Source organism: Seriola lalandi, unplaced genomic scaffold, assembly GCF_002814215.2.
Source record: "Seriola lalandi dorsalis isolate HSWRI2012SDOR001 ecotype SW California unplaced genomic scaffold, Sedor1 jcf7180002054168, whole genome shotgun sequence".
Classification (NCBI taxonomy): Eukaryota; Metazoa; Chordata; class Actinopteri; order Carangiformes; family Carangidae; genus Seriola; species Seriola lalandi.
Window position 1 is genome coordinate 144,674 of NW_019524721.1, and position 27,610 is coordinate 172,283.

General features: G+C 38.8%; 1 protein-coding gene across 1 annotated transcript; it reads right to left on the bottom strand.

Annotated features, from left to right (window-relative positions):
• Positions 1–2,318: 2,318 nt before the first annotated feature.
• Positions 2,319–27,610, bottom strand: cacnb2b (calcium channel, voltage-dependent, beta 2b). Its single transcript, XM_087173306.1, has 13 exons — positions 27,469–27,610; positions 14,347–14,412; positions 13,130–13,252; positions 12,792–12,931; positions 11,175–11,236; positions 11,050–11,075; positions 9,943–10,023; positions 9,744–9,802; positions 9,528–9,637; positions 7,643–7,794; positions 7,400–7,495; positions 6,478–6,651; positions 2,319–4,947 (listed from the first exon to the last, which is right to left on the bottom strand). The coding sequence occupies exons 1-13, from the start codon at positions 27,484–27,486 to the stop codon at positions 4,204–4,206; spliced, it is 1,851 nt and encodes a 616-aa protein (XP_087029432.1). The 5' UTR covers positions 27,487–27,610; the 3' UTR covers positions 2,319–4,203.

A 27,610-nucleotide genomic window follows, 5' to 3' on the forward strand; every position in this document is an offset into this window, starting at 1 on the left:
CATTGTTTGAGTCATTGTTTCTAACATGCCACTAACAGACCCTCTGCACTGACTCATTCTTAGACCACACATGGTCAACAGGTGACTGAATAGCTAATAAATACACAAATAAAAGGAAAAAAACCTCTGCTCCTGCTACTGTGTATAGCCTTCAGAGGTTGTAACAACAGCTTCAGACACATAGGCTAATATAACGTATACACCACATCAACTGGAACACAGCTAGGTGTTGAATACTCAAACACATAACCACGGAAAGACATGTGTGAGAGAAGGTGACCAGCGAACACAAATACAGCAACAAACATACAAACAGATATGAGTTGAATCTGACTCACATTATTTGATGTCGAAGTCAACCGTCTTTTCCTTCATGTGGATGAAGTATCCATGTCATATAATGCCCCAGTGCATTTGTTGCCATGTTGATTTCGGCTGTTGACAAATCTCGTGCCTCCATTTTTATCAACAGTGGAAAATGCGCGAGCTAAGCTAACGTTAACACTGCTGGTTGTTTCATTTAGCATCGCACGAATTGTTAACTTGCTGTTTGTTGTGGCGACGTCGGCTCGTCTGTTGCCAATTGTTTGTTCTCTAACGTTAGTAGTTTCAATCAAACGATGCCAACTTCACTGAAGAACCTGGCTACAGCTGCAGGGGCGGGGTTCAACGTCAAACGTTTAATAGCGCCCACCGTGATTTTATTGGTCTCACAGTCGAATTTGGGCGGGGTTAAACATCGACCGTGATTGGATGCTAGTTAGGAGCGTGGAGAGGAACGTTAATTATGATGCTGGCAATGGCAGTATGAAGAACCACACATAAGCGTCACGATATATTTTTATTATAATCTGTTGTTATAGTGAAATTACACTTTTAGACAGAGCCTAACATAAAGAATATAGCCCCACCACCGCAAAATTCTTTTGAGGTAAACAGAAACCTTTAGCTTTACCTGGAAACAGAGAAGCGCCTGTATTCTCCATAACCTACTGTTGCTAGATATTGCTGGCATGGAGAACAACACGTAGCCTAAGTGTCACATTACATTTTCGTTACAATCCTTTCACTGAAATGGCGTCAACTTACTAGTTCAGACTGGATTTCCCACATTATTTGAAACATCCTGGATATAGAGTCCTGTTCAGTCCACCTGTCAATCATTATTTATTAAGTTTTTGTATATTGGTAGTTAATTTTCTATGTTATTTAGACTTTTTTTTCTCTTCATGTCTTGTGCAGGTCCAGAGTCATCCAAACATTAACCATTTGTGTGAAACTTTGTCATGATCAGTGTGTGAATTCTTTAGTAATGGCTAAAATGTGTTTTCTAAGGTCACCATGACCTTGACCTTGTTTGTCCTTGAATCCAAGTGAATGTTTGTATCAAATTTAAAGAAATTCCCTCAAAGCCAAAACCATGTTTTGCGAGGTCATCACACCTTTCACCTTTGACCCCCAAACCAGGGGTCCAACATTTAACAAAGAATTAGCCTTTGACCCTGTAACCAGTTCATCCTTGAGTCCAAGAGAACATTTGTGCCAAATTGTAAGGGATTCCCTTGAGGAGTTCCTGAGATATTACACTCACCAGGCCAAAATCATGTTTTATGATGTCACCGTGACCTTGACCTATGACCATTGACCAAAATCCAATCAGTTCATCCTTGAGTCAAGATAGTTTGTATTAAATTTCATTTTATTTTTTTTATGTACATTAGATTGGATGTACAACACCTACTGTTGATTAGATTCAAAACTTTGCAGTCTTGTTGAATGTTTCTCCTATCTATTGGTATTTATTGCATTTCTAGACTTGGTGTGCTGCATTTCTCTTAATGTTTGTGTTTTTACTCTTATATGTGCTTTGTCCTAAATTGGCAGCTACACATGAGAGGTTAATTCATTGTACATTTAGTAAACCGGATATACATTGCTGTATATGAAGTATCTATGATATTTAATCTCTATAGATTTAAATGGACTTTCTTTGACTTGATCCTTCTTTTATGAATATTTTGTTTGTTTAATCCGTACAAAAACCAAAGTATAAAAATAAGCCCCAGTGTAAAGCTTTGTAAGTTGTAATGTCGAACTAACATTTAGCAAAGAATTAGCCTATAAAATATTCCACATTAGTTTTTTAAACTGTAGAATGTGTCGCCTTGGTTTCTAATACCCTCAACTTCCCTGGAAATAACCCTCTGTTCCTCCCTTGCAAAACAACATAACTTTCTGATTTTATTTTGAAAGGACTTTCATTAAGGACAAAATAGTGTGAATAGCAATATGTGAGGCAGGCGCTGGTCTTCAAATAAAATATCACTTAATACATTCTTTGTTTTACATTTTAATGATTTTCAACAATAGAATGCATACTTGTTAAAATTAACTTCTGAATGCTGTACAAAACAAAAATAACCAAAACAAATAATACTGAAAGGAACTCGCAATCATACACAATAGGTCAAGTTCTACCAGACAGTTCAACAGGCTCTCTGGTTCTCCTTACATTTACTAACAAGGCAATTATGAAGTATGTACAAATGCATAGAGATTGTATTCAAGCAATATAATTTTTATCACAAGAAGATGCATAGAGTATCCAGCATATAGCACAGGTCAATGTCACCAAAAGATTATTCATGCTTCCAGACAGAGCAAACGCAAGTCAATAAATATGCTTGAACACCATTTTTAAAAAGTGGGAAGCAAAGTATGACTTCCCTTTAATCAAGTAGAAAAATAGTTTGACTTTCAGTACCAATGTTTAAAATAAACCGTTGGCTTCTGAAGATATGTATCTGATTTTAAATACATGGGGGCAGAGTAAGATGTGACACTGAAACACACGAGTCAGTTGTTCCCCACAGTTATTTGACCATTTGATTAGACAAAAGATCCCTTTGTGTAACTTTGCAGAGACAGAATTCATAAAACACCAAGCCAAGAACAGATGTTGACTGAATTATTTTCTTTTATCCTGTTATCTCAAGAATATGAGTTAATTACCTGATAACCTGTTTTGGGCTGCAACTGTTGATTATTTTCACACTGATATCTGCCAATTACTTTCTTGATTACTCAATTAATCATTTAGTGTATAAAATGTCAATAATTACAAAAATTACACATCACAGTTTCTCAGAGGCCAAGGTGATGTCTTCAGATTGCTTGTTTTATGCGACCAACAGTCAAAAACAAAGACACACAATTTATAATGATATAAAACAGAAAATGCAGTAAATCCTCACAGTTGAAAAGCTGAAACCAGATAACGTTTGGCATTTTTGTTTTCATAAATATCAATGAAATGAAACGACAGCTGATTATTTTTTTAACAAATCCACAGTTTCAACTCTATACAGGATAATAATTATTTTTATTGTTATATTATTTTTATTTTGGGAAAACCAGCCATTTTTTGGATAAATCTCAAACATGGACCTTTTGTGTTTCTCATTTTTATTAGGCGATAACAAGAAACTTGTGATCTCAGATAATAGGTCAAATAAAAGTTTTGCAATGATGGCTATTTTCAGCATCCATACATTTGAATGAACAATACAAAATTACAAACTTTAGAAGAGATTGTCAAAGAGAAAACTAATCATCAACTATTCTAATAATTGAATAATCCTTTTAGTTATTTTTAAAGCAAAAATACCAAACATTTTCTGGTTCCAGCTTCTCCACTGTGCGGATATGATGTTTGTCTTTGTCATATATGATAGTAAAGTGATTATCATTGGGTTTTGGACTCTCTAAAACAAGATATTTGATGTCACTTTGGGCTGTGGGAAATTTCAATTTTTTACAGTTTTCTGACATTTTATTGACAAAACGATTAATCAAGAAAACAATTGACAGATTAATTGATAATGAAAATAATAGTTTAATGCAGCCCAACTTTAGAAAAGAATACAGCATGAGCGAACTGATGCAGTTAAAATTGAACAATGTTTGTGCAAAAATACACACAGAGCCATATGAATTAGATGAAAATAATTCAGACAAAAAGTTATCCTACAAGTGCTAAAACTCCTTTTAGTAAAGAATAAGAAAGAACAAAGTGTGTGTATGTGGCAGAGGGTAAAAATGGCAAACAATGTGAGGAGAAGATGACACACTCTGCCCTGTCCATTAGTGCATTATAACTTGAGCAGCATAAAACCATGCACCAACCCACGGCAGAAACAACAGTCATGAGTGAATATAAGAATCTCTGTGCCACTGTCTTGCATCTCTGTCTCTATCTCTGCCTCGATCCCTATCTCTGTCTCTCTCCCTGTCCTTGTGTCTTTCTCTGTCACAGTCTCTGTCTCTCTCTCTGTCTCTCTCTCTGTCTCTGCCATGGTGGTGGTGGTGGTAGTTGTGATGATTGTGTACAGGATAGTGATCCGTGTGGTGCGTCCGTGGTGGAATATGCTGGTGATGCCTGTGCTGCCGATTGCGTTCATTGTGCTCCTGCTCATAGTCTTCTTCGACGTGTGGCTGGCTGTTCCCGCGATGATGCTGACGGTGGTGGTGGTGATGATGGTGGTTGCTGTTGTGGTGGTGATGGTTATGGCCTCGGTGGTTATAGCGAACCTCCTCCTCGTCCTCCTCCACCAGATCCTCCACCTCCTCCTCCCTCTCCTCGGGCGGATGCCTGCGGGGAAGCCTCTGGCTGTAATCCCTACTCGACTGTACTTCCATGCCACCGGGTGTTTGGCTGTGCTGGGCGTGGCTGTGGTGCTCCATCCGACGGTGGTGGTGGTGATGGTGATGGTGGTGGGTGTGCTGGGGTCTCTTTGGTTCAGTCCTCAGGAGCCGCTCTTCCTCCTCTCTTTGGCCCTCCTCAGCCCTCTGTTCCTGAACCTGGGCTGAAGGGGGGTCCTGGTCTAGGTGGTTCTCATGAGAACCCTTCCTCTTCGGAGCCGCTGTCTTCTTGTTCTTCTGCTCATCCTGGGATGAAAAAATGCAACATAATGTCACATGACTAGTCACACCATGTGTGTGCTATACATACAGTATGTCTTCAAATTTAGGCAACTAAACTTTTGTATTTTCAAGTCCATGGACACAAACCCATACACACACACACACACACACACACACACACACACACACACACACACACACACACACACACACACACAGCTGCTGTTATGGAGGCAGCTGGCCCCCATGTGCATGTACTGGCAGTCACACCAGAGGCAATTTGAATATTCTTGGATGATAATATTCAATTTTATCATGGGACCTTGGAACAGTCAGCGCAGCGTTGTGCAACTGCTCACAGAAAGACAGACACACAAGCTGCCTCAGGCTTCTCTGCAACTACTCTTTATTTTGACTACTTCCACTATATCATCAAAAGTCTTTTTGATTGATTTTTTGATTACATTATACTGAGGTGTAAAACCAAAGATAATAAATGTACTTTTACTTGTAAACTGTACAACTTGCAAAGGTAATGGGAATGATGGAAACGTATATAATATATACACAAACACATATACATGTATATTATAGTTATTTATGTCTGTGGATTTTAATAAGGTGGTGGATGAGGGTGGTGGATAAGGAAGAGGAAGGGACGATAGTTTTAAAATATGACTGTGAGTAAACTCACACATCTGTTAGTCTGTGTCTATGGCTGTTTACTGAATATTCATTCAGGCCCTATGATAAACGCTTTTGGGATCAGTTTGACAATCAGATGTTTGGTCTGACATTTCCCTCTAGTCCTGATCAGTCTGGTCACACCTATACAAGAATTAAGTTTTACCTATACGCACTGCACAAATGTAACATCTAACAACAAGTCTTTGCAATAATTCTGACAGATTTGTGTCCACATGTGGTATGTGGTAAAGAAGTTTAAAAAAGCAAGGATGAGGGCTGCCTATAATTTTACATTTAAAAGGTGATTTTACTGGATTTCAGAAAGTTGCTGCATCATTAAATTGAAAATGTCTATATGTAAACTATCATGACACTTTAGCAATGTGCTTTCTGCCTCCTGGATTGTTTATAAACAGAAAATCAATTATTTCAGAAAAACTATACAAATCCTTTCTAGTTAATCCTAAAGAAGGCGCTACTGTAACCAACCTCCATCACTGCGGTGGAATGATAAAAATGCAGCTACAGTAGAATTTGAAGGTGTCTCACTCACCAGAGGTAGACCTATCTCATTTCAGCAACTTTCCAGTGGAGTAGGATGAGGAGAAATGAAATGAAAATGTTAGATGAAAAAATGGAAACAGGTACAGATGCAGCACAGTGTGAGGTTTCTGTTGTTAAACATTACTATTCCTACTGAAATCATACTGTAATTACAATGCATTCAGCAGACTCCCTGTACAGATGAGATGATTGGGATGAGATGAGATGACAGTATGAAATCTTTGAAAATCACATTATATTCTATCACTTTATTGAGTACATAGTTTTTTTCCCATATACAGCATGTATCTGTGTCTGATGTACCGTTATTCCTGAAGGATTGGTGGGCAGTGTATTCTCGGCCAGATGGGCCACCAGTGCATTGGTAGGCTCCATTTCTGGTGGATGAGTGGCTCTCCAGTAGGACTCCAGATAATCAGCGATGTGCTCACAGGCATCTGTTAGCTGGTTTTCATCTAAGATGACATCAAACATTTCCTACAGAAAAACAAAAAAAAAGGGACAAGAGTAAGTAAAAGACCATAAGACAGAACTAACCTGTAACTGGGAGTATTTTAAAATATAGTCTTTGACACCACTGGTAGTGTGGCAGTGTGCTTTAAAAATGGTTCTCTTCTGGTAATCAAGTGAGTCTGTGATTCTGTCTTGTAATGAGATTCAGATAAGGAGATGTCAGGAAATACAGTGAGAAATATGTTGAATTTGACTGTGTTTTCACTTCATTAGCAGTAAAATAATATATTTTCTGTAAGTTTTGTTTCCCAACATGAAAATCTAAATGCCCTCCAACACTTAAGTTTTTATTTTTGTTGGCTTAACAGTAGTAGAATTCAAGTCGACTGTGTCGAAAAATACTGAAATCAGCTTAAACAAAATACCACTCATGTGCAAACTTTCCCCAAGCTGCAGAATCCCCCAAATTCCCCGAAAAATATGACCTTATAGTCATTGTTATAGTTGTCAATGTAATCTACAGTTCTGCATGTAAATCGAGGACCCACCACCATATTTCCAGTTTATCCCCAACTCACTACTGTTTTTCAATTTATAGTCAGTTACTACCAGTTTCACAACTTTAACTACTGAAACAAAGCCAAATGTATAGTTCTGGACAACAACTGACATATCTAACATAATATGACACAATATCACTACATGCATTCATTCAACATTCATGAACTACTACTGCATCAATTTCGAACAGTGGCCACTAGATGACGCTCACCGGTGGACATTGGGCGAGCTTGTCTGCTGCCACCAGCTGCACATTAAGGTGTTTGGTCTGAGACTTCCCTCTTGTCTTGATCAGTCTGGTCAACACCTAAACATCATGAGAGAGGAGAGGGAGGAGATTTGAAGAAGCAGAGAAAGAAAGATGGTTATGGTGGGTGAGTTACTGCCAGTGAAGCTCACTGTTTAGTAAACATACTTTATCTAACAGTAGCAATCACTCACTGGTGAAGCTTACCTTTGGTGAGGAGATCTTGACATAGACCAGGATTGGAGCCAGGGAGGTCTTGGACACCTGGAGAGGGTGGTTGACTGTGTCTGCATCTAGAACTACAAGCTGCAGGCTGCGGGCGAGCTCAAAGATACGCTCCACCTCCCCCTGGATCTGGGCTGCAAAAGCAGACAGTAAAAGCATGATGTTAGCACCTAAGGTCCAGGAAAGCCATCAGTTGTGCATTGTTCATTTCCTTGTTCACATCTGAAACAAGGAAAGACGCCATACTGTATCTCAGGTAATTCATGACGATGTATTTAGATTATCGACCTGTAGCCTTTAATAGTAATTTTTATATTCATAATTTACTGATCATTCATTTGGAACACCCACATTGTGCCATTGCATGTAATTTTGAGTTATATCATAAATATTGTATGTAATATATACTTTTTAAACGTCTTCTGCATTATTATGAGAGTAGCTGAAATGATGGTGTTTTTCCTCTTTTTTTCAAATCAAGATGCGGAAAGAGCCTCAAATCTAAAATCTTTTATTTTGAAAGTTGGAGATAAATGATCAAGTTATATTTTGAGAAAGTTCATTCTTGACCTCGGAAACAGTAGCTGACAAAATAATCTCACCGCAAGGCCCATTTATTTGCCTCTCTGGAACTTTCAGTCATATCACACAAGATTCCTCAACAGAAGTTGGAACATGTGGCGAGATGGTTTTGTCAACGAAGTTACAAGTTGGTTTTGTAACTTAAAGGATATTTGGGATTTTACTTTTGTTTCTACATATGAATTGAATAAAACAAAATTGAAAAAAAGTTAGTCATATTCATGTTTATGATAAATCATTTCTAAAACAAACAAGGAAAAAAGTACACAAACCTGTTAGCAACTCATACAGATAAGACTGCCTACTTAATAAGAGCCTGTGATTGAGTGGTGTATTTGTATGTTCCTGTGTAACTAATCCATCAAGACAACCAGGATGTATTACACTAATGGGAGGAGTAATTCAAAGTCTGGCCACAGGAGGGAGAGCAAGAAAGCAGGGCATGGAGGAGGCTGTGGCTGTGGATTTTTCAGTCCTTTAAGAAATGCTCACACTCACAAATAACAGCAAACCCACTACAACAAACTATCTTGATCCAAATTCAGTCTTGTTTTCATCAATTGTAAAATCAGCACCTGTGTATATTTACACATGGAACAGTGTCTTAGCAATGACTGCTGGCGCTGACATGAGGTAATGAAAGGAAGAAAAGAAGGAAGGTAGAGCGTTGAAACACACATGGACTACCGGTGCTTTCAGTCATACATACCGGCAGCATCTGTGATGAGAGAGCAATGAGAAAGACAAGAGTAGAGAAAACCAAGTAAATCTTATCCCCTTTCTTCTCTACATCTATTCTTTCTTCCTCTAACCGGGGGGTGGGGTGAGGGGTGGGGGCATTTAGACTAGCCTACTGTTCTGTGTCACTGGGGTAAAGACATTCTATTATCATGTAGAATGAGGGTTCATCTTTGCAGTGAACATATAAGAAAAATCATATAAACATAAAGTGAAAAGTGTTTCAGTAAGATAAAGAAAAAGTGCAGGTCTGACACATTAATTCCACACCTGGGTCAGACAGTATCACTTGCTTGTTTTAACCTAATTAGATTTCGAAGTGGGTAAGGTTTGCCACAGGGGACAAAACAATGAATGCCAGAGGGCTAACACAATTACAAGAAGTTATTTTAAAAAACAATTTAGTGTTATTTGCTGCTACTGATACAATCTGAATTGTCCTGGTGCGGTAAACCCAAACCATCTGGCTCCACAAACAGATAAATTAAGTGCCAGTGGTGATTTGCAACGACCAGTGGAGGCAGGTTAGGATGATAAAGCCGTTTACCTAAATTAGAGCGAGTGTTGGACCGGTCCATTAAGGCCTTTTTGCCAGGGTTGTTGAGGATGGACCGTTTAGCCAGAGAGATGTCTGCTGTGACCCGTGTAATAGTAATTCTGGAGAAGAGACAATACAACAACCATTATTACACAGTCATGATTTTCATTATGTTTTATTTCCACATAAAAAGTTGTGACACAGAAGAATTAAATCAGAACATACCTGCCTTCAAATCGATGTTTTAAAAAGTCAAATAGTGCTTTTTGCATCATATCTGTCACCTGGAATTACACAGAAAACAGGGATTTTAAATAAAGCTCTCCTTTATTCAGGTTCAACACAAAATACCAATACATATTTGAAAAACTTCTAGATCTTCTCAGCTTTACAGCATCTCAGAGTGTGTGTGAGGCAGACTCACCTCTAAGCCCTTCAGTGATGGTCCCATTAGAACCACAGGACGCATTGTAGGCACTACATCATACATAGCCACCTGCTCCCCCTATAGCCACAAAAAAAAGAAAAAAAGAACATTAATTCGGTGTATTAGATACAGTAACAACTACAAGCAATATAATCACTAAGTTTTTATTTGACAACCTCAGTCAATAATCTCCATACACATTTCTTTTTGATTCTTTGGCTCAATCATCTTTCTGAACTTGGTGTCCCTGAATATATTATTGTATTAAATGAACATGAGTAATTTCTAGCAATTTGAAAATCGGAGAGATGTGAACTAATTAATGTGGTTAATGTGAATTGATGTCTAAAACACAACATACAAAGATGAACTGCAGCCATCACTGGATTAATGGATCTTATCTTCCATACACAACCTCTGATGTTTCATACTGGACTGTTGTCATGTCTGTTGCCCAATCTTTGGTCATTCACACCAGACACAATTGCAGAACTATGGCTCTAACCACATCACTCCTGAGCAGTAGAAATATAACAGTCCTTGTATACATTGGACCAGAAATGACTAATTGATTAATCCATAAATTGGTTATTACTATTATTTTTGACCATTGATAATCACGTATGTCAAACATTTGTGGGTTCTAGCTTGTTATATATGTTTGTAAACTCAATATCTGCTGCACATTTTCTGCAATTTGAATTCATCATTGTGTGCAGTGGGGAATTATAATGTGCATTTTCACTATTTTATCACAGTTTATTTAGAAAACATATAATTGATTAATAAAAGCAAAATCTAAAGATTTTTGTAATGATGAAAATAATTGTTATTTTGCAGGCCTGATAAGTATAAAGCATAGATGTGGAATTAAGTTCAGTAACTATGGGAAATGCAATCTTTATGCGTCAGATAAACTCATAATGGTGCAGAAAAAGTGGTTTAACTAAGACAATATTGATAAGAAATGTATGAGATGCTTCAGTTTGAACATCTATCACTCCGTGTTAACTTAATTAGTTCAACATAAAACTCCTTTACTTTGTATCCTCACACTGATGTGGAAAACACTTTTTAATGAAGACTTCATATTCGGTCACTTACCGGTTTCTTTTTCACATTCTGATTGGCTGTTCATAGAAAAGGATAAGAGAGGTACTTAATGTTAACTCACGAATTGTTAAAACTAACATCAAAGAATCTTTTTACACATTTCAGTAAACACTGGCCTTGTGATGGAGGAGTGTATTTCTTTGAGTTCATATCTTGAGCTGCTTGAGAGGCAGCTTTGCTGAAATGAGAGAAAAATACAGAATTAGCTCACGTCTCATCATAAACAGCCTTCTTTACACTCTAATTTCCAACGCTTCAGTCATGATGAAAATAGAGCACTTTATGTTTATTTAATAAAAGATTTTGTGCTTTCAGTATATCTGCAAATCTACTTATGAGACACAGCCATATAAAGCTTAGAGAGTAAATCCCTTCAAGTGATTCAGCACATACAGTTGCCACCAAACCCGAATTTCCAAGATCCCCTAGATGTGTTTCTGTCAGCCTAACTAGGTCAAGTCAAAATCTGGCAGTGTGGAGTGGATCTTCTTGCCTGCTGAGCTGATTAGAGTAAAAAAAAAACACTGACTGACCAAAGGATTCCTACTTTTAGATATTCTGTCTCCAACATATTCCACATCTGTGAAAGTTGATTTTACAGCATGCTGAAATTAATAGAAACCGAAGGCCAGGGAAATTTATCAAAATACACCAAAACATGTAAAATCACTGGTATAGTCCCATCCTCTTTCAAATCCTTTATTAAAACCCACATTTTTTGTCAACTGATTTGCGTTAATTTATTTTAATTGCAAAATTGATAGGGATAATGCAGCATTGACATGATACCAGTCGAAGGACAGAGTCTGTCATACGCTCTACAGATTGTAATGCCACGTTCTGATTTGACTTGGACCTCAATACGTATGTTACCTGGGGCCCTTCCTAAATAATAATAAATATAATTGTTTATAAAGATCTTTATCGTTTCAATTATTACAGAATTTAAATTCAGTCAATTCCCAAATAAATGTGCAAGTGCATCTAAATTGTATAATAAAAACATGCTGACACTGACAAAACAACCAACCTGGGGCTAGAAAGTATCCCAGGATGGGAGTAGTGGATGATTTCTGAGGCTCTAGGCAAAAGATGTGTGTAGGACTTTTTGAATCCCTTATCAAATCTAATCAGGTTTTTATTTCAACATTAGCAGGTAACTAAAGTTATAAATAACTCAAGCTAAAAGATTCAGTTTTGATCAGCAGTCACTTTCTGTTGGCTGCGAACAGAAATATTACAGTTTTGATTAGCAGCCTAATTAATGCAAATAAGGAAATGTTGATGAGTTTAAAACATTGATCGGACAAGAAGCAGCTCAGCATATCTGAATTTACTTTAACACAGCTTAAGTATTTATTTTAATGAATTAATTTATTGTTGCTATTCCTTTTTTATTGTGTTTTTTTCTCTTTTATATTTTGCTTCTATTTTTATATTTTGATTCAAACTACAGATACGTAGGTGTGACCCTTATCACACTGATTTCACATCTCTAGTCAAAATGTAGTTTGACTAATCTCCGGATTTTTTCAAAGAGCATCAGCTGAATGCCGAAATATAATCCTCTGTATTTGATGTTGTAATGATGTTTTGTTTGTACATGTGCTGTGCCAATAACGATTATTATTATTAGCATGACAGGATAAGGCAGCACACTGCAGTAGGTTTGTGTGCTGGTATAAAACCCTCCTGTTTTGAATCCAGTGGAAAGAGCAGCATGATGTACATACTTGGCTAAGGCCTTGGCAGCTTTCCTCGCCTGGACTTCTCTTCTGATGAGAATGGTTTCCAGATTGACTGGACTGGGGATGAAGCCCACCACACCATCCTCCTTCACCGGCCGCCCGATCCACCATTCATTATTGAATTTCTGGAAATTAAAAAAAAAATTTTCAGAGTGTAAATTTAAGGCTTGATTTCCAGACATGGTTTACATTCCTTACTCTGACAATATTAGTAACTGAATTCAGCACCCGTGTAACTGCATTTTACGTCTTTGTGATCTGCTGAACTGTGTATCCACCTGTACTTTAATACAAATGTTATTTGTGTGTGTTTTTTTCGAAACCTCTTTGACATGTAGGAAGTCTCTGGCCTCAAAGGTAACAGCCTGGCCCGGTACGGGGACGTTGTCGTCGTCTGCTGGAGTGTAAGAGAAGTTGCAACGCACAGCAAATGCCACAGGCTTGTACTGGGGACATAGGACAGGTGTTCAGACCAAAATGTTATCACTAATGTATGTCACAGTCATCATAATCCATACAGTTCTCACACACACACACACACACACACACACACACACACACACACACACACACACACACACACACACACACACACTGTGAGAAAAAAAAGCCAACAGTATCTTCCTGTTTGCTGAACTGTAGCTTCTGCACGCTTCCTCCTGATTGAATGCCTGTCGGTGGTGTAATCCTATCAGAGTCAAATGTCAGTGGCATGCCGATCAAGCTGCTAATTACTCCACTTTGGAAAGATGAGGCTGTGGGAGAGGCTGTGAGGTCAGCAGGGGACGGGCCGAGCGTGTTTGCCGCCTTAATTACAAAGCACCAGTGGGAGCACATTAAATTTGTGGGGGAGGATTTAATTCAATATTCACTGGGACGTGTATCAGCAGGCGCTGCTTAAAAGGCAAAGAGAGGTGAAGAGTTTGATATGAGCTGTGATAGTTTGATGTCTTTGTGTGTAATGGTCTTTGTGCCCCACCCACCCCGCTACAAGAAGCTTTCATTTTCTCTTTATCTTTTTCGTGGGGGTATTATATATTGTAACTATGGTGAGACTTAGAATTTCATTCATCAATTAATAGTTGTATGACTGGGAAGAAGTGGAAATTACTATAATACTTTTTTTTTTTTTGACCTGGTGACCTGTTCTATCCTGCTATTTTATTTGACTTATTTTGCAGTCTTTATATTCTACAAACTTAAACACAGCTTCAAATAAAGTTAAAAACGATCTAGTTAAGTATTCAACAAAAGTGGCACATCACTGCACACATTAGCTATAATCAATATCCTTCATTATCATCCTTCTCCAGACGCTGAGCACATAAAGGGATGACAAGGATGAAGACTACAATGACTCATTTTAATAGCTGAATATTGCTCCGCTAATCCAATGTCCTGGTGTCTGTGTTTCCTGTCCGTGATGTAATCATGTCCTTGAGAGCAGCCTCTCTGAAAAATGAGTCTATGAGGGCAGCGGTGGCTCGGGTCAGGTCGGGTTGAGCCGGGTTGAGACCATGACGCAACAGTGAGAAAGTACCTTGGCCTTCTCCAGCTGCACCTGGGCGTTTCTTTCCTCAACGACATCTGAATCCTGACGCTCTCCCTGCAGGAGAGAGACAGAGTAATGACAGTTTAATCAGTTGAACTGGTTATGCATTGCAGTGTATTATTCAGTCTGTTTTTTTATGACTTTTCAAGCTCAAATGCTGAACGTTTATGCCAGCTTCCATAATATGGGGAATTGGGTTCTGGAAATTGTGATGGACAAAGCATAAGCATTAGTTACAGCCCTACATGATCAACTGTAAAACTAGGGTTCGCCTTGTTAAGACTGGAAATCATAATTTTTATTTGTTTTTTCAAAGGGTCCTGGCCTAGAAAGGCTGTAAAAATAATTTTCAAAATAAAACAGACATTAGAAAACATGTCACAGAATGAGATTTACATAAACAATTATATGATTTAGATTTTTCGTAAATAAAATTGCCTAAAATATAATAAAATAAAAGATCAAATTGTTGCAACAACCTAAGGTGGCACCTGAAGACAATCTAAGTACTGTCTGAACCAAATAAATATCAAATGAAAATAAAGAAGACAATTCAAAAACTCAAAAATAATGAGACTAATGCATTTATATTCTAATATAGCTCCAGATAACACAGGGCAGACAAGAAAGCAGTTTTCTTATCAATTATTTAAAAGCGTACTCCAGCAATTTAGTATTGCACTTCATAGCATTAAGTATGGAGACTTCAAAGATTAAGATAAATATAGATAAGGAAAAATGAAAGCATCAGTGAGTGGGCTGGCTTGGCTTTAAGTCCATACTATGATTTAACCCCAAACACTGGGCCTGTAGACTTTCCAAAATTAAGCTTGTTAGTGTTCCAAGTTAAATCCTCCCTGTCTGATAAACATCCACATCTTTCAAACTCCATGCCCCCAGTTCCTTTAAAAAGTATGCAGCCCATGCCAAGATGATTCATGTGAGTCACATGAGTACATTTTGTCAGACTTGACAGAGTTCGTCCAGAGCCACAGACAACATTACACAACTGTTATACAGGCTGTGAGTTACTCCCCTGTAATGAAAAAAGTAAAGTTGGTGGCGTGCCCCTTTAAAGTCACAGAACAAAAAAGTTATTTGCGATTATACATGAAATTGCTAAAGGTTCCAGGCAGAGAGATGAACACTGATAAAACCTCTTTTAACTAATCTTTTTGGTGACTGCATTTACATGAATATGGGGGTTGTAACTTGATGGATTTAAAAAATGATTTTAACCCAAGACCTGGCTTGATAAATAACGTGGTGCCAGTGCTTTAACACTTCACCAGTAAGCTTAAGCACAAATAACATCTCTTTACATGCCTTCTCATTTTCTCTTCCCTTTTCCAGAACCTTCCTGCCTTTAACTGTCAAGAGGTGTTGCGGCGGATCCCTCCTGGGGATCCGCCAGGTTTATGTGCCATGTGTCCCAGAGATTAGATTGTCCCCTCAAAGACATGGTAATTAATGCCCTCTGTGTCATAGCCAGGGGGTGGCACGGCCCCCCCGCGTCAATCTGGCACTCAAGATACACACTTGCATCCCAAAGTCACAAATCAGTTCTCTCTGTTGTAGACAGTCTGCTCTGTCTGACGCATTTTAACAACACAGTGATACTGAGTCCTTGGCGTGCCAAAGTCAATATTCTCAAATCTAATCCCAAATTCTTTTCTCACATGCTGAAATGTTTTATTCTGTACATACTAATGACATAGTAGCTTCAATATTTCATGTTATATCTCAAATCTTTACTTATATTTCACAGTGTTTGTTCAATTTAATAGTACCTTTGTTACATGACATTAATTTGACTCTAATTTTATGTACATACACAGATTGGACAATTTCCACAAACAATTTGGGGTTCACTGTCTCACTCTTAAGACAGCAGAAGCCAGAGTTTGAACAACCAACTTGCAATTTGTGGATCTACGACCTATCAATGCTGGGTGAGTCTACCCTCTTTCTTAAAAAAACATATTCATATAAACCTAATTTGTATTATAAAATATGTTTTGTTGGAGACGAACTGCTGCCCAGGTTGCAGTTTTTATTCAGCATAGCAAGGAAACAATGATACTGAGAGTCTCTGCAAGTGTCAAGGTATTTCATTTGTTTTCCCTACAGTAGCTGTTCCTGGCAACGAAAGAATGATTATTGTTTTATGGTTATGTTTAGGCAATTCACAGCCAAAGAAGGGATGCAATGGCTTCTACAATATTTAAGCAAAACTACCACTTTTCCCTAATGGTAGATTTACAGTCATTTGTTTGGGGCCTGGGTGAAATTTAATATCATGATACAGTCCAGCCCAAAGATCTCAATATACAATATTATTGCAGGGGTGTTAAAAACCTGTTCAAAGTTTTATTTGTCACATGCCACCAAGTACTAGATTAAGCAAAGCAGTGAAATGAGGGTGGGACTCGGCCGCAGGGCAGACTGTGCAAAATTGCAAAATTGCAAAACTTGGCTTTGATTGTTTGTGTTTCCTCCTACAGCTTTCCAATGTTGATAGTTGAGAGTGACGATAACATGAAGCAAGGTGAGCCATTTCCACTGTAAGTTTGCTCACTGTGATGTGCGCTCTCTGTTGTAGAGAGTTAAAAGAACATATCCACAACTACTGCACAGCAGTGAGACACGCTGAAATAGAAATTACACTGATGTAATTCCACTTCTCCAAGTCTGCACATTACCCACCATCAACACATTTAAAATATTTAAAGCATGAAACAGATTGATCACCATAAATCTATACGGTGTTGCTGTATAGTGCTACCAGCACTGAACTGTTTCAGAAGCCTTAACCTAAACAAAGGTGGGACTCAGGACATGAACTCTGCAGTATAAGACTGTCACGTTTCCTGGCTTGGATGCAGACAGCAAAATCACATTTGACAAAGCATTAATGTGTTTTGTAGGAGCCTCTTTATGTTCATTAAAGAGGCTCATGAGGCTGTACTGAGTGAATATGAGTGTCAGTCCAGAGTGTGTTCACTTTTCAAACCTCATGCTCAACCAGCAGATAACAATTTCCCTTTGGCTCTCCTTTACCCCGTCGCCCACTCCTACTCTCGCCGTTATTCCAAATGAGTGCACACTGCGCTGCCTGACACGAGTGAGACACTCTGACTTTGACAATGATGGATTATGCAGCATGTCATTACTATAGGCCAGTAGTTATGATGGAACTATCTTCAACTCCAACAGACTCAGCTGTAATAGCTTGTATAATGAAATTAAGTGAGAAGACTGAAGGAGAGGTGGAGGAAGGGAGGATGAGAGGCAGGGAGGAAGCAGTGGGTGTGAGGGAAGTGAGAGAGAAAAAGAGAATGTACGATGAAAGTGAGGCGAGGAGACATGTTGAATGAAGAAAGAAAGAAAAAAAAAACACGACTAACCGTGTGTTCAGACAGAATGTGAAGCCATCTTTAGAGGCAGAACAACAAAGTCAATGGGAAGACATGTAAAGGGAATTTGCCGGGGTGGTGCAAATTGACGCAAAGACACATTTGTGCGAGTTGAAAACGTTTCAGTTTGAATTAAAAATTCTGCTGATTTTCTAGTGAGTTCTGAGTCTGGGCCCAAGGTAAACACACTCACACAGACGTGACTGTTACATCCGTTGTTGGCCGGCTTACAGCTAAACTCTGTTTGGGGTGAATCATGGTGGAGTGTACAAGTGAACTAGTGGTTACAAATTATGCAAATGACATGAGGCAGGAATTTGCTTTTTGTTCTGTCTGAACAAACCTTAACAGTCATGCTAGCGGCTCTGTGAGGCGGTACGTTGGCACAGCAGTGTTTACCAGCCGCGGCAGGAGGGTTGGTATAGTTTTCACATAGTGAGTCTGAGCGTGTGGACACACCTGCTGTAGTGAGAACTACCACAGAGGCTGTTTTGAGCACGTTGGTGGGTAGATGTCTAGATTCTGTCACAGCGATAGCACCACAACCGCACAAGGTACAGTCACAAACCCTTACAGGTGTGTAGCCGGGATCAAAATAAAGGCAGAGTTCAAACACGGGTGGGGTACGACCCATGACAATCTACAGCTGAGATAAATGTAATTAGCTTTGCATGATGGACAATAAATTCAAAATACTTAAGACTTAATTACAAAAGGAAAAACCACACTAACTTTGGATACAAATAACGTCTCAAATAACGTGAAGGATGAGGACGTGATGTAATAACGAGGTGGGACATTGTTGGTAATTAGTGAATAGAGAAAAGCAGGAGGACGCAGTGGAGACAGTGTCAAGACAGAGTATTCAGGATGATGATGAGGGAATCAGAGAAGAAGAGGAAATAAATCTCCCTGGGGCAGAATTATGCCCAGGCATGGGTTTTTGTTTACCCATGACTGGTGTAGACATCTGTTCGCACAGCACCCGCCTCTCCTGCTAGCCAATGTCACCCAGCCAATAGTACAAAACGCCCCCGCTGAATTATTAAACAATGCTGAGCACACTACTGCAGGTGACTTGGAGATGTCTACTCTCTGGGAGAAGGGAGGCAAAAATTAGGGAATTACATGAATTATTGATAGGATTTTTAATAAAAGAAAAGTCACGCCTTCTCTCAGTGTATTGTATGAAAATGGCAACATCATTCACATTTATTAACTTATCTCTGTAGGTTATTTTCCATTATAAATCAGATCAGCAAGGTTATTTTCTCAGACTTTAAAGCTGAAAAGATGAATCAATTTACTGATTTGTCACTTGACATAAAATTAACCTGTGAATATTGTAATTATGTTTAATTGTTAATTGTTTGAGTGATTTGGCAAACTAGAAGAAATTTCTTGAGTTTTAGGTTGATGGTTGGAAAACACAGACACTTTGAATACATCACCTTGCAATTCAGAATAGGTATTTTATGTAATCTTAATGACATTTTATGAACAAGATGATAAATCAATAGAATACTTGGCAGATTAGTTGATACTGAAAATAATCATTAATTGCAGCCCTGTTAGATTTCACAGAGAACCTTTTGTGACATGAAAAAACAAGGGTTTTAATAAATCACAGGCCAGTTGAAACTGTAGATTTTATTGACCAATAATATCCTGAATTGCTGACCTATATAGTATTTTCTCTCTCTTATATCCACATCATGCCATATCCTTTATTAATGTTTTTGGCTTCTTCTAAGTAGAACTTTCTATTTCTATTTTTTTTTTTTTTTAACTCTATACAAATTTCCTTCATTCATCCCTCCATCTCTTCACCTTCCTTTCCTTTTGCCGATCTTTCTGTCCCTCCCTGTTGGAGAGCCATCCCGGTCCATTAGTGTGATTACGTAGTTTGGAGGGTGGGCAAAGGAAGGTGGAGGACAAGGATGATGTGAACAAGTGAAGCTGTGTTCTCTGGTGTGCTACCTGAAGGTGACTCCTTTTCCACTCAAAAGCGTTTACACAGCTCTTTAGGCACGCGCCAGAGGAGTACATTATGAAAGGAGCATCTGATTGGGGAGATGGACTCCATCCCTTAACCGGAATAATCAGAGCCATCGAGTCACCAGGAGCCAGCTGGCTGGCCTGGAGCACTGCGATTCCCCAGAGGACAAACTGAACTCTGGGCTAAGTCTTAAAGGACCAGTGTGTAGGATTTGAGGGCATCTATTAGAAGAAATGGAATATAAAATAATATACAAATATATTATAATTATGTTTTCATTAGTGTATAAGCTTAAAATAAGCGCTTCATATCTACATATTTAGAGGAACCTCTTCCATCCAGCCCCCCATGTTGCATCACCATCTTTCTACAGTACTGCTAGATGCCACTAAATCCTACACACTGGTCCTTTAAAGAAAGGTGAGATAACTTATGTTCACATCAAAGACATTTACAGTTTATCCAAGTATTCATTTTTACCTCTTTGATTTGTTTTAGTACTTGAGGAAACTGAAGTCTGCATTGATCCTTCCGCCTCTCAATTTTTATGAGCAGATTTACACCAAAATACAGAAAAAAATACCTTCTTGTGTGCAAAAATGAAGCAAAGTTAACTTTCCCAAGCTTCAGACCAAAGAAAATTCACTAAGACAATCTAAGGAACAACCTGTCGCAGAAAATACTGAGACTGAGGACAAGAGAAGCACAGAACCATGTTCAAACGCTTTCAAGTGACCTTGATGTAAACCACTAAAGGAACCCTCTCATGACACTCACACTTCTTAAACACTCAGTTCAGTCTCAGTAGACATAGTCCCAACTGTGTCCCCCGATGAGAGGGAAGCTGCTGTGTGCTGTCTATTTTAGGTGTGAAATCAAACCCAACGTACATTTGCCAGACCTACGGTTTAGTCCTCCTCATCCTTGAAGTCTGTAAAACCAAAACATTCTGTTAAAAATACTTTAAGTAAAGCATAACTCTCACCTTTGAGTAGCAACCTTATTTGTCAAGTGAGGAATGGACTCATTGCTGCTCTTTTGGCCGATGGAGGGGAGAAAAAAAGACTCATTGCAACCTCAAGTCTCAGAAGGGTGCAGTGTGTTGAACCAGTTTGTTGGACAACTATCACACAGATGAATGTTTTGTCTGGCATGTTAAGGAAAAATAACAAAAACTTCAAGGATGAGAACTAAGTGGCTGGTTTGACGAATGCACATCTGGTAAACAATTCATGCAATGCCTCCTCACTTGGGTAGAAATGGTACACATGTCTGTGATGGAATTTCTGAGAGAAAAATCATCCATCCATCCATCCATCCATCCATCCATCCATCCATCCATCTTCCTTCTTCTCCAGGCAAAATGGCCCAAGCTTAGCACAGGCAGAAATTATCCACTGCAGCAGATTGTACACTTGGTGTGTCACTAAAGATACCATTCTTGCTGCACAATCTCCCACCAAATGGGGAGTCGTTTCCATGGCAACCATTGAGAGAAATATGCCACCTAAGCATAAATGACTCTGAAAATACTTTAATCTATATGCTGTGATCCTCGGAGAAAAACACATAAGAGGAAAAAAAAAATCATCCTCTACATCTCCAGCTCAAAGTCTTTAACTCGATGTGTTTAGTGAAATCCGCTACATCCTCATAGACTTACTGAAAACACTGTAATCGAGCAGTACATCTAAATCAGTGGGACAGCCATTGAAGGGGTATTGAACTGACAGTTAGACCTCCAAAGAGAACGTGAGTATAATTAGGTCAGCGTTCAATACTGTTGCTACTGTACTTCTCACAGCTGAAGATGTCAAACATCAAATGCTGAACTGTCATTCAAGTCAGTTACATGCCAGTCACATAAATGAATAGTCATGTGTGGACTGACACACACACACACACACACACGCCTAAATGACATTAATAAGTATCTTAAGACACAGAGGAACAGGAAGGAAGATGATCCAATAATACAGTAGCAGCAGATTGTTGCTTACACTGCATAGTACGTGCATCTTTCACACACAGCTCAGACTGATCCAGCATCAGTGAGCATCAGAGTAAAGTGCACATGAAAGCAGCAGTGTTGAGGTGAACCATGTGAACATACTGTATCTCTCTCCACAGTGACTAGGAGAGCAGGGTTCAGACTAAAGGAGGTGGATGTGTGTGTGTGTGTGTGTGTGTGTGTGTGTGTGTGTGTGTGTGTGCTTGTGAGTTTGTTTGCTTTAGTAGGCAGTGTTATTCTGATAGTTTGCACTTTGGTGGCTGCTACTCAAGTACTGTCATTATCTATGTCTCATTAGTAGCTACAAAAAAACGGGGGAGGATGAAGAGATTCCACATCACAACACAGCAGCTCCAGTATGAGCAGATCTGTGACGCCTTCAGCCTCGTGGCAGTTGAGGTGAAGGGACAGCTATGTGGAGAACAGTATGGACTTGTTAGGGTCAAAAAGAGTTTGAGCTGGTAAAGTGATTTTCACAAGTACACATGAAAGATACAAATCTTGAAATCTACAAGCTAGAGATCTACACATGTACAAACTTGAATTTCTCATGCAGATTCATTCTAAAGGTTTACAAAAGCTGATTTACAACTACACACTTCAGAATTATTTGTGAACCCTACCAGCTCAAAAATCTGTTTGACCCAAATTTGAGTACATCAACACTGAGCTCTGAAGCTTGCCGTGTGTGTGAAAACACCACGACTAGCGCCACCCACTTTCCTTCCAAATGGGTTTATCATGCAGGATTTTATGGTTAACTTTGGTGAATATCAGGGGGAGGCCCAGCTTATGTGAACAAGTGAATGTACATTCAGGTTCATACAAATGTTTACAGCAATGCAAGAATAAAGCACTGACAAATGTGTAATCACGTTTTCAAAACTTCAATCTCAAACCAGGTTGTAAAAAATGACTCCATTTGAGAATAAACAAACAATGAAACCAAAAATGATCGAAACTATCAAGGATTGATGCTTCCTTCATTCAGCATGTTATTATTGATATGTCATGTTTCAAACAATGTCATATACCCATGGTAGTGGGTTAATAATGGGTTAGTGCTCACAAGAGGACTTCAAGCACCAACCCTTCAACCACAGTCTGTACATAAATCTGAATACATACTGTATATCCTGTATATACAGTTTATAGTTTCAACAAAACAAGCAACCTCAGGATTTACAGGAGAAAAGGGTGTGAGGCAGACTACACGGCAGAGTACAGATAACAGACCAGCCTGTCTCCGACTGTCAGTGTCCCATGCTGTCTATATATGATATTTTTCACAAGTCACAAGTTCCTGCTGCTTGATGTGTACGACCTGGATCTGAATCTGAGTTTGGTATAGCAAAAATATCTTTCTACTGTAGCAGGTGAGAGTAGATCTGCTGGATTTGATTGGTAAAGTATTATAGTAGACCCCGTTGGTGAGCTTGTCCTCTTGAAAAGATGTCATCATTTTTATCTTGAACAAGGCAAAGACTGTTCATGAGAAAAAATTTAATATATTCACACGTAGTATGTCGGGATATTCTAGCTGATCTGCAGATACATTATTGGGCAAAAGACTAATAAACTTCATTAAAACATTGCTGGTGGGCTTCATAGATAAAGTCATGCATCAGAAAGGACAAAAACACTGTCTGCTTCCCAAACACCCTTTACTACAGTTCATTGTTGTCTGTAGAGCAGGTCACTGATCTAATTGTGACTAATTTCCTGTCGGTCCTCCAATGAGCTGCTGGCACTGAGCCCAGGTATTTGAAAATTTCTCATTTTCACCTATAAATCTTTTCTTGTGTTGGGTCTGTCTGTACCTGAGGATCGGTGACTTTTTATCTGATGACTACAATCCTTATATTTAGCTGCAGCACATTTACTTATGTTCTGTTACTCCGTTGATGACTTCTTTGCTACTCTGTCTCGTGGTCATTATCAGCCTGTTCATTTGCATGCACTCTGTGTTCCAATCCGGTTTTCTCCAAGCTCTGTCTAATCAGTTGCTTTGCATCATCTGTCTGAAGGAGCCTGGCTGCATGCCCTCTGCCTGATGCTACCATAGAGCAGATATGGCCACTCTGCCACCTTTACTTTGGCATGAGCCTCCATCTCTGGAGTTAAAGGCTGCATCATGGCCCCTTTAGATCTCCAATTATAGATCAAAAGAGACAGCAAATCTGCACTGCACTAGATGTAATCTATGCCTATACAATATGTTAATATGGGTTTGAGCTTTACTACTGATGTTTACGGTTTGTGGTTACATATTAAAGGAAGAGGTTAAAAGTGGAAACTACTTCAATTAATTGACTGTTAGCTAAGCCCCGTCTCAGCTTAGTTACTGTTGCCACACAGATTTCCAATTACAACCGATAAAATCTGTAGCGATAGTTTCATCTGACAAAATCCATGGTTGTCGGCTATAAATAAAAAGTCTGCCTTTGTCTACCCTATCTGAATCATGGAAACTGTTGTGTTAGAAATAAATTCAAATTTTAAGTGGTAGATTTGTAATCAATGTAAAATACATATATGATACAGTTAATTTAGTTAACATTAGCTTCATGAGTTGGTAAAATGCTGTCTCTGGCTGACTTTTTAATTTGTCAAGCTGATTCGTATAAAAATGAGAAGCCCATACATGGGGTCTTAAAAATATATATTTGATAATTGAAATGCTCAGGGGGTTTCCAATCTCAGGATTATATCCATCTTGAGTTAAATGAACTAGCCAAACTCTTACTGCAGGGGTGATCACTCGATCATAATGGGAGCCAAATAGTCACATGACACAAAGAGTTGAACGACATGAAACAGGTGCAATGTGCAATATTTACAAAAATATGCAGCCCTAACTTTAAATAGAACAATAATTGTGTGATTTACATGTGTTGCAGTGTTAGTTTTGTTACATTAGTAACATAATGAGGGCTCCTGCAGCGCGTTGGGGTAGGAGTGTGTTACAGTTTCGTCTTCTGATATCACAACTCAAGCTCATGGATGTTTGTATCGTGGTTTTGATGCATGCTAACATTTGTAGCTTATGTTAGAGCAGATGAACACACTGTTTCATCCAATTCTTACATTTATATTTTTGCTTTTGTATTTTTGGTTTGGGGGAAAGTAAAAAAAGAATTAAAAAAAACACCATCAAAACCCTTAACCATTATGTACTATTACCTTCTTGTAGTGTGGGTTTCCCTGAATGTAAAAGTAATGATACAAGAGTAACATGACATCTACAATTTCCATATAAGTTTGCAGTTAATGGCCTCTTATTCATGGCATTTCACTACTACTATAGAGAGAATCTGCACATTTAAAGGAACGTGAAAAAGAAAAAAAAAAGAGATTTGTCTCAAAGAAAAGCAGAACCAAAGACTAAATTGGAAAAAATCATTACAGGGGAACAGCAATGTGTATGTGGGCTCTCTTCCCCTCTCTCTCTCTCTCTCTCTCTCTCTCTCTCTGGGTCATGATTGTCTCTGAGTAAGGAGATTAAGATAGCATGCGTCAATCCAGGATTTAGAGAGAGAGAGACAAATGCAAACCCTCACAGACAGCCAACACTGCTGCTTGGAATGCATGTCCTCAAGCTCTCAGACAGTCATCATATAGAGATACAATAGCAGCATTAATATCATATACACGACTCAATTCCTGTACAAGATACGCTTCATCTATAGTTCATAGATGGCGAGTCTTGCCGCTCCTCTGCGCTGCACAGCACTGTGATGCAACATGATTATAGTTGGTGTAAGGAGGGGTGTGTGTGCATGTGTGTGAGGGGATTATAAAAAAGCATTTTGCCAACCATTCCTGTTATGATCTTCTCTCACATTTTGGACTGAGGCATTTATTAAACCAACACTATCACTGCAGCTATCGTCTTTTCTGCAATATGAAAAAGTTTGCAAATATTTGTCATGTTAAACAGAAAACAACTAGATATACAGTAGGAAATAATTAAAACAATACAATCATAAACATGGAAACAGGAAACGGCTCTATTGAGTATTCTCCTGGAAATTTCCAGACAGCTCCAGCACCTTATTGCTCCACTTCCTGCCCGGAAGAGGAGCAGGTATCTGGATGTAATGCCCCAGTAAAAGCTACTAAGAGGCTTTTCCTATTCTGAGTAACAAGTAGTGGGCCAACACTAACTAGTAAACTGAAATCCAAGGCAGTAGGCCATCCACAGGTTTGCTCAAGCTCCAGTTTGTGCCTCTCATGTGTTACCATTACATTCCCTTAAGTGGCGCTGGCAGGCATGTTAGCACGTTGGTCATTTACACATCCTGCAGATTCAACACGACTTTAGCATTCATTTTGTTTAATTTCTCTAGCTACTTGAAGAATGAAGCCCCAATATTCAGTCTGTTTTTGCTGTTTTGTTTTTGTTTAGCTCCACCAGCTCCTGAGAGAAATATCTGGCGCTTTAGCTGCTAAAAGCTTGTCTATGTTGACCAGCCATTTGCTACTTTTTGTCTGCCTTTAGCATTTGAAAACTGCTGCTTGCTCCGGCCAAAATGAGACTGGTGAGAGTCAACTAAAATAGTAGGCTTGAAAAAATGTGCTGAAAGACATTTGTCTATATAGCTCTTAGTTTTCCAAGTTAAGTCTCAATTTCCTCTACACGCAGCCATAGTTCTGGCTAGCTTTGAGTGACACATAAATAACACAAAAATAAAATAACATCAATAGTTGGTAACTGATATAACTGATGATAAAACTTTAATTCATTTTGGTTCACCTTTATCCATATTAAAAAAGAGCATGAGCTCATTTCCTGCTAGCATCTTGTTTGGAGTAAGAAATAAGAATTGCAGCCCAGGAAATCTAAAAGAACAACCTTCTGTGTTGTGCAGCAGACAGAACTTTTTTTTCATCCAGATGGTTAGAATAGTCTTTAAGGATTCTGGAAATCTCCCCAGAACAGCAGTGAGTGCTTTTAAACAAGCCTCTGGGTTTTTCAAAGACTGACAAGTGGATGCTTAGCTCGGCAACTTGAATGTAATGGTAATACATTTTCCTCACTCTCCCTGCATGTGGCATTGCTGATGGTTTTTTCCAAATTTAAGTAAAATACTTTCTTCTAGCAAATGATGAGACTGGTAGGTTAGGAAAGCACTACAATAATATCATGACTGCTCTAGTCATCATACAGTCAGTCATACAGTAAGCATATGCTTTGTCTGCATGTGGAAGAGAAACCCAACTACACCTGCTGCTGCTGCTACGATGCAAAACTTCTATACATGGAGTGCAAATAAGCCCCAAAGTGCAGTTCCATTTACTGTAGCTTGAATAAAACATCAGCCCAGGTTCACAGCAAGTCCAAGGGTCAGAAGTGAAAGAAACATGCAAGAAAAGAGATTTAATCCATCTGATCTTTACAGGCCATTGGTTATGCAACTCTCTCTCTGAGGCCCATGGTTTTCAATTGGACACATGGCATGATACATGCATGAGGATATGCATCTCTATCTGCCCTGCGCATTGTGACTGTTTCAGTGAGTGCAATGATGTGGAAAGGCCTCACACAAGGATTAACGCCCAGTGCAACAGATGGTGCATTCTCCTGCCTTTCCTGTTCAGCGCGCACACATGCACATGCACACGCATATGCACACACACACAGACACACACCCAAAAAAACCCAATAATCTTTATCATTTTACCTTTTTCTTGGGTGGCATGGTGATCGAAGTTGTCCACTGGTGTTATTCCGCAGTTCTAACGACCAGTTCAAGTTATCGTTCACCTGGCTCCACAGACAAGTGTGCCATGAGACTGGGTTTACCTCTGAAGCAGGTGGATGTG

Coding starts and splice junctions, on each gene's coding strand:
- cacnb2b (XM_087173306.1), bottom strand. Junction 11,237..12,791: donor GCTGCCAAGGCCTTAGCCAA/GTATGTACATCA, acceptor CTCTCATTTCAG/CAAAGCTGCCTCTCAAGCAG. Junction 10,024..11,049: donor AGAATGTGAAAAAGAAACCG/GTAAGTGACCGA, acceptor TTGTGGCTATAG/GGGGAGCAGGTGGCTATGTA.